General features: G+C 40.6%; 1 protein-coding gene across 6 annotated transcripts in view; it reads left to right on the top strand.

Annotated features, from left to right (window-relative positions):
* The window catches only part of hmgxb3 (HMG box domain containing 3), a 66,491-nt gene that overhangs the window by 35,722 nt on the left and 17,099 nt on the right, over positions 1–13,670 (top strand). For all 6 annotated transcript variants that reach the window (XR_013888449.1, XR_013888450.1, XM_080201344.1 and 3 more), the window contains 4 exons: positions 1,452–1,750; positions 8,148–8,275; positions 8,841–8,972; positions 12,187–12,371. Coding sequence is in view for 4 of the 6 variants with exons in the window: in XM_080201344.1 (XP_080057470.1) it covers positions 1,452–1,750; positions 8,148–8,275; positions 8,841–8,972; positions 12,187–12,371 (744 nt within the window). In the remaining 2 variants the exon portion in view is untranslated. The remainder of the gene's footprint in view (positions 1–1,451; positions 1,751–8,147; positions 8,276–8,840; positions 8,973–12,186; positions 12,372–13,670) is intronic.

Raw genomic sequence — 13,670 nt, forward strand, 5'->3', positions numbered from 1 at the left:
ATGATATTTCCATAATCCATAACATCTACTTGACCTTATCCTCATCTATAGCTACATGGTCTGGGTTACATAGGATACACTAAACTAATTTGGCAGAAGAGGGGACAGAGACTGTTAACAGAGTAGGGACGCAGCATAATACAATAAAACAATCATGTCAGAGGGAGTACAGCTGTATTAAATTTCAAGAGAGTAAGACGAGGCTGGATGGCCTCTACTTTAATAAAAAAAGGGCGGCACGGTAGCACAGTGGTTAGCACTGCTGCTTCACAGCTCCAGAGTCCTGGGTTTGATTCCCGGCTCGGGTCACTGTCTGTGTGGAGTTTGCACATTCTCCTCGTTTCTGCGTGGGTTTCCTCCGGGTCCTCCAGTTTCCTTCCACAGTCCAAAGATGTGCAGATTAGGTTGATTGGCCATGCTAAGCGATTGCCCCTTAGTGTCCAGGGATGCGTAGGTTAGCGGGATTAGTAGGTAAAATATGTAGGGATATGGGGGTAGGGCCTGGGTGGGATTATGTTCGGTGCAGATTCGATGGGTCGAAGGGCCTCTTTCTGCACTGTAGAGTTCTATGAATTTAATATGGGCAGCCTAGTGGTTAGCACTGCTGCCTCACATTGCCAGGGACCCAGATTCAATTCCCAGCTTGCGTAACTGTGTGGAATCTGCACATTCTCCCCATGTCAATGTGGGCTTCCTATTGGCTGTGGTAAATTCTCCCTCAGTGTATCCGAACAGGGGCCAGACTGTGATCACTCGGGATTTTTACAATAACATCATTTGCAGTGTTAAAGTAACTAGTGTTCACTAGGCTGATACCGGAGATGAGGGGGTTGAACTATGAAGAGAGGCTGAATAGACTGGGTTTATACTCGTTGGAGTTTAGAAGGATGAGGGAGGATCTTACAGAGACGTATAAGATAATGAAGGGGATGGATAGGGTAGAGGTAGAGAGATTCTTCCCGCTCAGAAAGGACAACAGGACTAGAGGGCACAGCCTCAAGATGGGATGGGGGGTGGGGGGGGCAGTTTAGAACGGAGTTGAGGAGGAACTTCTTCACTCAAAGGGTGGTGTATCTCTGGAATTCTCTGCCCGTTGATGTGGTGGAGGCTACCTCGCTAAATATATTTAAGACACGGGTAGATAGGTTTTTGGTAGGCAAGGGAATTAGGGGTTATGGGGAGAAAGCGGGAAAGTGGAACTGAGCCACTTCAGATCAGCCATGATCTCATTGAATGGCGGGGCAGGCTTGAAGGGCTAGGTGGCCTACTCCTGCTCCTATTTCTTATGTTCTTAATGTAAGCCTCTTTGTGACACTAATAAATAAACTTTAAGAGATGAAACCAGAGTTAGAAATTAAATTGAAAGATGTTCAAAATATTGCTTATAGCTTCTGTTTGCTCTTTGGTGATATATATTTTTTTTTGTATATCGTTTCTAATTTTAATTTCAGATAAGTAATGCACTTTCATTGGGTCTGCTGAATACAGAGGAAGGGCTAACTCAAGCCTCGAAAGATTTACAGCGACAGACTACATTACTGCTACTCAGGAGGACAGTCCAGATCCCTGAGAATGAGGCTGAACTTCATGAAATATTTAGTCTAATTCAGGAAATGAATAGCTCACGTTTGATCTTGTCGACAGTAAACGAGACCATAACACTTGAACAAAATTCGTGGCCCAATTACTTTGAATCTTCAGCCACCATCTGTGGACTGTGTGACAGCCAGTTGTTCAAGGGTGGACACAAGTAAGGATCTTTTTGTTACTTCAGTGTTGTTATTCATTAGTTTTAAACGTTGTTAAAAAGAGCATACAACTGGCATGCCTTGGAATAAATACTTGTATCTTCTCATACATTCTTGCTCAAAGCATCCAAAGAGCATGGTAAAAAAAAATCAAACCAGCTTGTAGATAGCTTATGACTAATAAAATTGACTCTTGATATTGTGGTCAATCAAAATACAACACGCGATGCTGTTAGAACAATATATACTTGAAGCATTCGTGAACCTGTAAGGTTTTGGCTGGCGTGCATGCACAAATGTATTGTAATTAAATATTAACCAATTACTGAATTCTACAGGACAACATCAACACCCCCTTTGATTTCAGGAAATCTGGGTAACGCAGTAATTATAAAGAGGGAACATTAAAAGCGAACTGTTTGAAAACCAGTTAATAATTTCTCATGTATCTGCGGTGAAATGGAAGAGTTTTAATGTGAAAAAATGTGAGGTTATCCACTTAGGTAGGTACAATAAGAAAGCAAAATATTATTTTAAAAGGGAGGTGACCAAATGCTAGGGTACACAGAGATTGTGGGTGTCCTTGTACCTGAAATAGAAGTTAGCATATAGGTAGAGCAAGTAATTAGGAAGACAAATGGAATGTTGGCCTTCATTGCAATATGAATGAAGTATAAAGGTAGGAGGGTCTTACTACAGTTCTAATGGGTGTTGATGAGACTACATCTTGAGTGCTGCATATAATTTGATCTCCTTGTTTAAGGAGGGATAATTAAAGATGTTTCAACCCTTTTAGAGTCTGATTACTTTTAAAAGAAAGGAATCCCATGTCGCTAACAGAAAGAAAACTGAAGGATTTCACTTGAAGACGAACTAAAATCAACACATTTCAAACATTACTTAACAGATGAAGGATATTTAAAATAACAATGTAGATTACATTTTAAATAGTTGATACAGCAAAGATATGCCTCACATTGTTACAGTCCGGGCTTGGGTCACCGTCTGTATGGAGTTTGCACATTCTCCCCATATCTGTGTGGGTTTTCTTTGGGTGCTCCAGTTTTCCCCCACAGAGCGAAAGATGTGCTGGTTAGGTACGTTGACCCAAACAGGCGCCGGAGTGTGGTGACGAGGGGAATTTCACAGGAACTTCATTGCAGTGTTAATGTAAGCCTTACTTGTGACTAATAAATAAACTTTACTTTAAATCACACTATCCCTTCCTATATAAATGTAACATGTGCAATCTCCCAGTCTTTCTAGTACGTGGGATCTCTCAGTTCCCACACAATGATTTTGGCCTCAAGTCACTTTCACCAGCAGCCACCTTCCATCCGAAGTCACTAGATAATGGTTGACACCCAAAAAGCATGCCCCTGCAGAACATCCTAGACATACAACAGTCTTGATGGCATAGAAACCCCAGAGACTCCCTTCTTCGAGCCCTTTGAATTACCTACTTTGCTCTAGCAAAACTGAAACAGTAGCAATGAAAGATGTCCGTTCGCCTCCCTTGATTCTTCTGTCTTCGATTCTCTTTCTTTTCTAACTGTATAACACAAGCACTATCACAGTCCCTGCTCTATTTTCAGAATCTTCTCTCTTTTCACCAATATCTTTCTGCATTCTGAGACCAGTTGTAATTTGATAACACAATAACTGTATATTAAAATTTTGCTTCAGCTCCATAGCAGCCTGGGTCGTATGACCACTTCTGAAGCCTAAAGACACATTGCGAGAATCATTTTAGTTTCCTTCAGCCTTAAAGGGACACAGCACAAAATTAAAATGTGAACTTTCCCAAAGAAAAAGGTTCATCACAGAGGCAGTTCAGAGCAGGATTCATTAGGTTGGTTCCTGGGATAAAGAAATTACCTTTTGAGGAAAGGTTAGCAGGTTGAGCCACTACCTTGTGGAATTTAGAAGTGGAGTTTAGAAGAATGAGAGCTAATTATACTGAATCATATAACATCATTAATGGATTTGACAGGTGGTGAGAGGATGTCTCCCTCACAGGGGAATCTAGAACTGAGGCCATAGTTTAGAATTAGAGATTGCTCATTTAAGATAGAGATGAATCACAGGATCATAGAAACCCTGCAATGCAGAAGGAGGCCATTTGGCCCATCGACTCGGCATCAACCACTATCCCATCCGGAGGAAACCCACACAGACACGAGGAGAATGTGCAAACTCCGCACAGACAGTGACCCAAGCGGGGAATCAAACCCAGATCCTTGGAGCTGTGAAGCAGCAGTGCTAACCGCTGTGCTGTCATGCCGCCCTTGTACAAGTAAGAATTTCTTCTTGAGGGACATGAATGTCAGGAATTCTCTATCCCAGAGAGCTGTGAAGGCTGAGACTTTAAATGTGTTCAAGGTGAAGATTAACAGATTTGTGAACTAGAGGGGAGTCAAGGATTATGGGGAAACAGCAGAAAAGGGGAGCTGAGACCAAATCAGATCAGATTGATTGACTGGCAGAGGAAGTTCAAGAAGCCATATATCCAACTTTTATTTCTAAGGTTATGATGTTGTTCTGATCTGGAGCTTCTTTCAACGAGAGGTCAGCTTGTCCTGCAAGCTGATTTTTTATCTTGCTATTAAGCTTGTTGCCAGTGAATGAGTGCACAGACATTAATTTTGTTAGTTTCGCCAACAATTTTCTTCCATTCTCCTTGTGGATTTTGCGGGTGCTGTCTCCTTTTGGTACCTGGTCAGGTCTAGGCTATGCTATTCAGTATAGAGAGGCATCTCAACCAATGAGTACTAACTGAGTGCTGGTAAGTATTAAACTTTGGAATACTGATAAAGCTTAGTTTTTAAAGCATGTTTTACTGCTACTTCGCAAACTATAATAACTGTTAGCAGTAAACTTGTAATGCATTAAAACTGCACAATATTAGCCTGTTGGTTCAACATGGGAGACCAAATACATCTGCATGAGGAAGACAGAGTTTGAGAAAAGTTACATTAGTCAATGTCAGAGTGACATTGGTAGAATCCTCTGGTCGAAACAACTTTGATTGATTAGACAGAGGTAAAAAGAAAATGAAAAAATTTAATTTTTGATACTGAGAGTTATTGCACATTTCAAGTTCTGTGAAGTAAAGTCTTGGAAATATTTTTATGCAACATATTTTATATGTAGTAAAGAAAGACAATTTTCTTAGCAGAAGAGCCTGCCAGTTCTTGTATTTTTCCCCATCTGCATCCCGTCTCTCTCTTTGCCACCACCCACTCCCCTCTTTCCCACCATTTACTCCCCTCTTTCTCCCCTCTTCCCTCAACCAAAAGCTCACTGATGCGTTCCTTTGTAAACTGGGATGATTTCATTTTGCGAAACAAGGTCTGTGATTTCAGACTAGCCTGGGTGGCATGCAAGTTTGTAGGTGCCTCCGGTAAAGATCCACTTTAACCAAAGAGCATTTCGGTGATGAATGTAACTACATGGTTTGAGGCCCTCACAATTTCAGGATGACTATTTACTGCTTTAAACAATATGGACGAAGAGAGCATTAGAAACAAATGGTCTTAAAGCACGAGAGTGATAATGATTACATTCTTAGATAGAGTATTTGCAATGTGAACCCTTTTCTGTATTAGCATTGTGTGCTCAGAACTGTCTTGCTGTATTCTAAATACTGTAAGAAGCCTCACAACATAGGTAAAAGTCCAACAGGTTTATTTGATAGCAAAAGTCACTAGCTTTTGAAGTGCTGTTTCTTCATCAGGTGAGGGGATTTTCAGTTCACGAACAAGGCATATAAAGACACAAACTCAATTTACAAAATAATGGTGGGAATGCGAGTCTCCACAGGCAATCAAGTCTTAAAGGCACAGACAGTATGAGTGGAGTGAGCGTTAAGCACGCGTTAAAGAGATGTGTGTTGCCTCCAGCCGGAACAGCTACTGAGATTGCAAGGCTAAGCAAGTCGTGGGGGTTACAGATAGTGTGACATGAACTCAAGATCCTAGTTGAGGCCGTCTTCATGTGTGCAGAACTTGGCTGTCAGTTTTTGCTCAGCAATTCTGCACTGTCGTGAAGGCCGCCTTGGAGAATGCTTACCTGAAGATCAGAGGCCAGATGCCCGTGACTGCTGAAGTATTTCCCAACAGAAAGAGAACGTTCTTGCCTGGTGATTGTTGAGTGGTGTTTATTCATCTGTTGTCATAGCGTTTACATGGTCTTCCCAATGTACCATGCCTCAGGACACCCTTTCCTGCAGCATATCAGGTAGACAACGTTGGCCGAGTTGCAAGTATGTGTACCATGTACCTGGTGGATAGTGTTCTCACGAGGGGATGGCATCGTGTTGGTGATCCAGCATGTCTTGCAGAGGTTGCTGTGGCAGGGTTGTGTGGTGTCATGGTCACTGTTCCCCTGAAGGCTGGGTAGTTTGCTGCAGACGATGGTCTGTTTGAGGTTGTGCTTTTGTTTGAAGGCGAAAGGTGTGGGGATGGCCTTGGCGAGATGTTCATCTTCATCAAAGATAGGTTGAAGGCTCTGGAGAAGATGTCGTAGCTTCTCTACTCCGGGAAAGCACTGGATGACGAAAGGTGCTCTGTCCACCGTATCCTGTGTTTGTCTTCTGAGGAGGTCGGTGCAGTTTTTCGCTGTGGCACGTCGGAACTGTTGATTGATGAGTCGAGCGCCATATCCTGTTGTTATCTGGAGGTGTCTGTTGCAATCCTCCTCATCTGAGCAGATCCTGTGTATACGGAGGGCTTGTCTGTAGGAGATGACTTCTTTAACGTGTTTAGGGTGGAAGCTGGAGAAGTGGAGCATCGTGAGGTTATCCGTGGGCTTGCGGTAAAGTGAAGTGCTGAGGTGACTGTCCTTGATGGAGATGAGTGTGTCCAAGAATGCAACCGATTCCGGAGAGTAGTCCATGGTGAGTCTGATGGTGGGTTAGAACTTGTTGATGTCTTCTTATAGTTGTTTCAGTGATTGTTCACCATGAATCGTAAAGACTTCTAAAGACTGCACAGTCATTATTTTAATTTGCTTGAATCATAAATGCCATGTAAAATTGGATTTTCTTCATAAACTGTTCAAAATTATTTTGTTTATTTTGAAACCGTTCCAATAAATAAGATGCCAGATGGCATTTTGAGATTATTCAACCAGCTTCTGATATTTTAAGCATACACCAGTAGATGGCAGTAAGCTTTCTATTCAGTATGTATGACAGTCTTGAGGCTACTAAGGCTCGTTTCTCCACTTCACTTTCAGCTATGTGGTATCTGGATGTCTATCATATTGTATAACTATATGCACTTTTGTTGAACCCTGTCCAGTGGGAGCATTTTACTTTTGCTGAGTATTTTTGGATGTGGTCCTTGCTGCTCATTAGCTGCTAGTTTGTACTGCATTTTTTGTTTAGCTGTCCTCAGAGTCTGTAATATGATTCAAGAGGAATAGCTTGGGGCTGATAAGAACAGTCTTGTGTGACGTGTACCAATCACTTAAGCTAATGCTGCCTATAAAATGCACTTCAATTTCTCTCTCTCTACCCTTGCTTTTTATTTAAAACTATTATTTTTGAGTTTCCTTGGTTCCCATCTTTGAATTAGCAAGTGACTGGAGTAGGTGAGGAAGAATCTCTCGGAGGCCCTTTTCAGAAATTTTCCTTTAATGATGATGGTAATGGGGAACAGAGAGGTTCAGTCCTCTTTACATTAGTCAGTGCTCCAATAGTATGTATATAGTGGAGTAAATGCCTTCTGATCTCGAGCCCATACATAATACTAAGCAACCAAGATCTGAGCTGGAGAAGCCCAGGTCTATAAGCTACAGTATAATTTTCTGTATAAGTTGGAGCAAGTTTTGTTGGGTGCGAAGGCAGCTTTGTATCTGACTCTTCATCACACCTTCAGCTATGTTGTAGGGAATGCAGTGAGAAATGGCGAGATACTTATAACGAAGAGTGGAAAAGTCAGTGGGACAGTTGCTTGGATTTAGCAACCAGTTAAGAGATGTGCAGATGTTAATGGACTTAATAATGTAAGTCAGTGACTCTTAATCAAATTGAAGAATATGCGCAGAGTGATAAACCTCCCTTTTGCTCCAGAAATGAGATTTTAATTAATGGCCAGCAAATTCTATGCTGCAGAAGTAATTAAAACATTGTGTGTTTGAAATGGATTTCTTTAGTTTATGTAGAGTTACTATAGGGACCTATTGTGTTGAAACAGTAGTAAGTGGTTTGAGGTGTAGAGAATACTGGGAAAAGAAACAGAGTTTCCAACATTCCACATCCAAAAGATATATTCAACTCTGATGGCTTATTGATAATTCATGTACTGTAAATCTGAATTTTATTGGTAAACCATTCAAATGCAATTAGAATGGAGCATCACATTGCTGATGATGTGTTTTTCTTTTTTATTCTAGTTCAGTCGCTGGCCCTGAGGAATGCTGGCTGTTAACAGAAAGCCAATTCCAAGTAGTTATAGTTCAGGCGAAAATCTGTTTGAATCCCCACTGTCTTGCGCTTCACAACTTCACGGACATCAGCTCAGGTAAGAAACGTATCCCTCTGCCTCACCCATTTTCCTGATCCCACATCATTGTCTGGGGCTCCACACAATCTTCAGTATACCACCAATCTGTGGAGTTTTTCCAGTCTTGTATACTGTATTTACCACTTTGGAGAACTGAACTCATGGGCCCCTAATTGCTGAATACTTGCTGTCCACATGCAAGTGTGACCCTTGATTTCCCTTATTTTAGGGTTTGAACTCCTGAGCCAGGATTTTCATCTTTGATGTGGAAATTGGGCCAAATCTCAACATCATGATGCTGCTTCCTGCCCAGCAGTGCCTGCCCCTGCAGTTTTCATCATGAGATGGCAGGGTCTGGGTTGGAGTCAGTGAAGATCAATATAGACGGATCAGTTTCATTATTACTCCATCCATATTTTATCATTTTTGATGCACTCTATGGTTTATACTTTTAGACTAATTAAACATAATTTCTCATTGCTATAAATCTTAAAATATAGCAATTTTCAGAGAAATAGCTGTTGTTTTTTTCATAAATTTTAGAGAATTCAAGAAGTCTAGTAATCAGTGCTTGCTTTTCCAGGTTTATTTAATATTGGAAACAAGCTTTTGGTCAGTTTGGACTTGCTGTTCAAAATAAGAAACCATATCAAGCTTGGGGAAGATCCAAGGGATGTAACCACTCCCATATTGAACTCCGTTCAAAAATTCACAGGTGGGTTTGATTACTTTTGTACAAGTTGGCTTCAGGAGGCCTTGATTCCATTGTTCAAAGACAATCAGGAGACTGTGGCTAACCTGATTCATTGCCTTGTTTTAAGTTTCAGCATTGCAGTCCCATGGTACCATTTTTCTGCTATAGGATGTTCTATGAGCCACAGAGTAGTTGCAATCCTTTTAGTTTATGTAGGAATTTCACTTCAATTTTCAGAACACTTCAGCTGTGTACTGATTTTTGTTTGCAGTTCCTGGATAAATTTGTTGTGAGATCTTTTTGAACAATTAAATCGAAAGCATGGCGAAAGTTCTAATGCTTGTGTGTTTTGTATAAACTGATGGGGATGTGCAAATAATTTGAGAATTGAAAGGTCGATAATATTGATGAGCAATAAAAATAAAATTGTCTTTACAAATAAAATGACAGCTTTCCACATAAATACAATCTAGCAGGGCTGTATAAATCTAATGCTGTGGTTCTCAAAAGTTTTTGGTTGACGGGTTTCTTTTCAAATGGATTATTCATGATGGAACCCCCCCTCTAAATGATGAAAATGCTTCATATGACGTAATGCTTTTAAGGAAGCAGTGTTTGTTTTCAGGTATCAGGTGGTTTGGGTGTGCATATTTCACATTTAAAAGTCTGTCTACTGGCAGGAGAAAGGAGAGAATGAATGTAGAGCATAGGAAAAGCACTAAGGGATAACGAACAGAATTTTTTTAAGCACTGTTGTGGAAGTGTGAATATTGACCGAGGCACTCGGAAGGATTCCTAAGGCCATCTTTGAAATGGTGCTTTAGGGTCTTTTGCATCCACCTGAGAGTGCAGAAGAGACCTCCGTTTAACATCTCAGAAAGACAACAACTCTGATAAGTGCAGTACTTCCTCGATAAGTTCAGTATCTCTTCAGTAATGCGTTGGAGTTTCGTTCACAAATTTCTGAATTGGGTCTTAAACCTGAGAATTGAATAAAACCCACTAAGTCATAGGTGAGAGTGCTATTAACAGAGCAATAATTGATGTTAAAAGCAAAGGTTTGGTTTTGCCATCTTTCTTTTCATCTCTAAAATTTTATCTTAACTTCCTTTATTCCATATACCTCCTCATATGGTTCGCTGTAAGGTGGTGTCGGGGACTACAAATGTTGTGGGGGGGGCGGGGGGGCACTACACATTGGTAGTCTCCAACATCCATTGGCATCTTGATCTTCTACAAAGTATGAATTTGAGAGTTTGTTTGGTGCTGATAAAATAAGTACCCAGATTTAAATTGCTGATTGCAGTCACTCTGCAGCTAAGCAAGTCCTTTTCTTGAATCCCTTTGTTTCCTTACTTACACATGGTAATAAAGACAAGACTATGGACAACTGGTTCTTCGGTTCTTTATTAGCCAGAATTTCTCATCTCATCTGTTGGAGCCATGGGGTTTTGACTCTCTATCTACTGATGAAAAAATTAATTTGTAATGTATAATATGTTAGGTAGATCACTGGGCTCCAGTTAAACTTGCAGGACTTTCCATTTGCTGTTCCTTGTACTGCTCGATTGACGTAATTCAACAGAATTGTCACACAATCCCAATTAACTTACTTGAAATTAGGGAATAAGACTTCAGCACAGTGGTTAGCACTGCTGCCTCACAGCGCCAGGAACCCGGGTTCAATTCCAGTCTCTGATCAATGGCTGTGTGGAGTTTTCACATTCTCCCCATGTCTCTGTGGGTTTCCTCTGGGTGTTTTGGTCTTCTCCCACAGTTCAAAGATGTGCAGGTTAGGCTGATTGGCCATGCTAAATTGGCTCTTAGTGTCACAGGTCTAGCAGGGTGAATACTTGGGATTACATAGATAGGGTGGGATTATTGATAGTGCAGGCTCGATGGGCCGAATGGCCACCTTATGCACTGTCGGGATTCTATGATCCTAAAACCGATTCCAAACTTATGATGCCATATGTGGTATTGCTGGTTAACTATAATCATTACTTGAACATTTTGGTGGAGTTTAGCAATGTGACCTTATACTTCAATTCTGTGTTGTGCAGTAGACTACTAGTTTCAGGACTTAGTTTTGCGCAGTCAACTTATGGATTATGTTAGATTAATTTTCATGCGCATTGCCACTATTATAGAAAAACTCAAGTTTGATATCCTGAGATCCATTTTGATTTATTTGCCCAATTATACTTGCCAGTAACAGTGAAATGAACTTGCAGAATAGGAATTCAGCGTGGTTAAGTGTTATATGCATGATCTAACAGAAGGAAAATAGTCTAACATCAATAAGACATGAACTCGCATGCCTTGCATCAAGACTTAGGTATTTTTTCTCAGCCTCGATTTAACCCACGGTGCAGGTAGGTTAGCCGCTTTGACTAAGACAGCTGCTTTAGCATAGGGTAAATGCACTCCATACTGAAAAAGAAACTTAACAATAATATGCTTAAGTATCGAGTTGCACTTAACAATTTAAGACTTAATTCTGGAAAGACTAAAAATTCTGGTCAGTATTTGCAAATAATTGAGTATTAAAAAGCACTCATTTAGTCAAATCCTAAAATGGGGTTGTTTTTAATTTTTTTCTAGAGTTGAAAATGTTCTGTAGTTTTATTCTAGGTTATAGACAAACATGTAGGAGATGGAAGAATCTAGGAAAAAAATCATTTGATTACTGCATTCTAGTCATTGCTCTGCTCTGTAGCTCTCCAATCATTCAGGATAATATAGCCAGGATTCATGTTGATCATAGAATCACGACAGTGCAGGAAGAGGTCATTTGTCCCATCGAGCCTACACTGACAACAATCCCACCCAGGCCCTATCCACGTAACCCCATGTATTTACCCTGCTAATCTCCCTAACAGTAAGGGGCAGTTTTGCAATGGGCAGTGTTAATGAAGAACACTTGCCTGTCCTGAGCTTTCCTCCTCTCCCCACCCCAAAACAAAGCTAGCAGATAGGAAATACACCCTCAAATCTATGAGGATGACCTCCTGCCTTGCTCCCGTTCTTCTGCTGCTGATGTCCAGGTCATTCATTCCTGTCAGGTTTGGGCAAGAGTTGCAGCCTGTGATAATATTGACAGTAGGGAGTTAAAGTGGCTGGGGTCCCACATTGGCGAGCAGTAGGTTCACCCCACTAGATCCAAGCTGACCTCTTGCCTGCCTGACTGAAAATTGGAGCTGTTGTCTAATACGTAGACTGATTTGTTTTCCAGAGAAGATCTTGTCTGACGAGCAGCTGAACCAGCTTCAAGAGCTTCTATGGAATGGTTATTGGGCATTTGAATCCCTCACTATTCGTGACTACAATGACATGATTTGTGGGATCTGTGGAGTAGCACCTAAGCTGGAGGTAGCACAAAGAAGCCCTGAGAATATTCTTGCACTAAAAAACGTTGAGGTACGATTAAACATCAGTAACTCCAGATTTTACAAGTTTTCTTATTACTTGCATAGACTGCTTAATTGGATGAACCAACTAGTCTTAGTACTCCATTCAAATGACTAATTGCCTCTGTTCGATCTGCAGTCATCTAAAGCCAATATCCAGATTATTGACTTGGAATTATTCCTGGATAACCTATAAACCACTGATTTGGATGAGATTTTTCTGAGTGATTGGTCAATGGAATTTTTGTTGTATGTCTCTGGATTTGACTATAAAACAATTCTTTTGCAGAAGCAGTGTGAACCTGCCATACCATAAATTCCTTAACTTGTTAAATTCCAGTCTTTCACAATACGTTTCTCTCACTCTAGCAAATTTCAAATTCAAAGTTCCGGGGACTAGAGGAAGGACAAACCGTCAGTGACAAAATGAGTGGATAACAATGCAAGAATGAGATGCTATTAATTTCATCTGGGCCATGTAATTATAATAGAAGCCTGTCATTGTTATTAATTTGGACTTAATTGCATGCCCTCTTCTTGATCCATAATATCTCAATTTCACATTTTTACTTGGCCACTGAAGGTGGCTCAAGATAATGTTTTCATCCCTGTTTGTTAGTCTGTCTGTGCACAACATGTACAGATTTCAACAAAACTTGGTACACAAATAGGGTATGACCCAATGGAAGAACTGATTAATTTTTTACAGAAGAAGCGGATCTGCGTCTTGGAAGTTTTTAAAGGTCCGTTAACTTTGGGAGATAGGGTGAAGTGACTTTTATTTTAGAATGTTGTAGATTGTCACAGCTGCTGTGGTGGAATTTCTGCCATGCTATCAAAATGTGAGCAGAGTTCTCAGAGCAGGTGGTTGGATTGGATTGACTTGAAGCCACCTCCGTGAGTTGGAAACGATCAAAAAGATTTTTTTTCAGCTTTTTACAGGGCATCAACCTGACAGAGAAAAGCTTCAAGAAAGAACTGTAATTATGATCATTTTGAGTTAACACATTGGCATGGTTACTGGGTGCCCTCTTTACATGCTATTTGTGGTTTTACCTTGCTGTTAACATTCTTTTGCCTTATACAAATTCCAAGTTAAATGTGCAGGTAATCCATTGTCTTAACGTAGACCATATCACAACTAAGGTAAATCCAGTCCGATGGCCACAGGTAGACATTTCTGGTGATGTTCTGAAGTAGCCACACTAGCTGTCATTCTATTTTTCCTGACTTCGTGGCTTAGGAATTGAGACCTGTTGTCTTACTCTAGCTTGATATCAACCAAGATAACACACATTGAGGATTGAAC

This window comes from Carcharhinus amblyrhynchos, chromosome 13, assembly GCF_965287045.1.
Source record: "Carcharhinus amblyrhynchos chromosome 13, sCarAmb.v2.hapA, whole genome shotgun sequence".
Taxonomy (NCBI): Eukaryota; Metazoa; Chordata; class Chondrichthyes; order Carcharhiniformes; family Carcharhinidae; genus Carcharhinus; species Carcharhinus amblyrhynchos.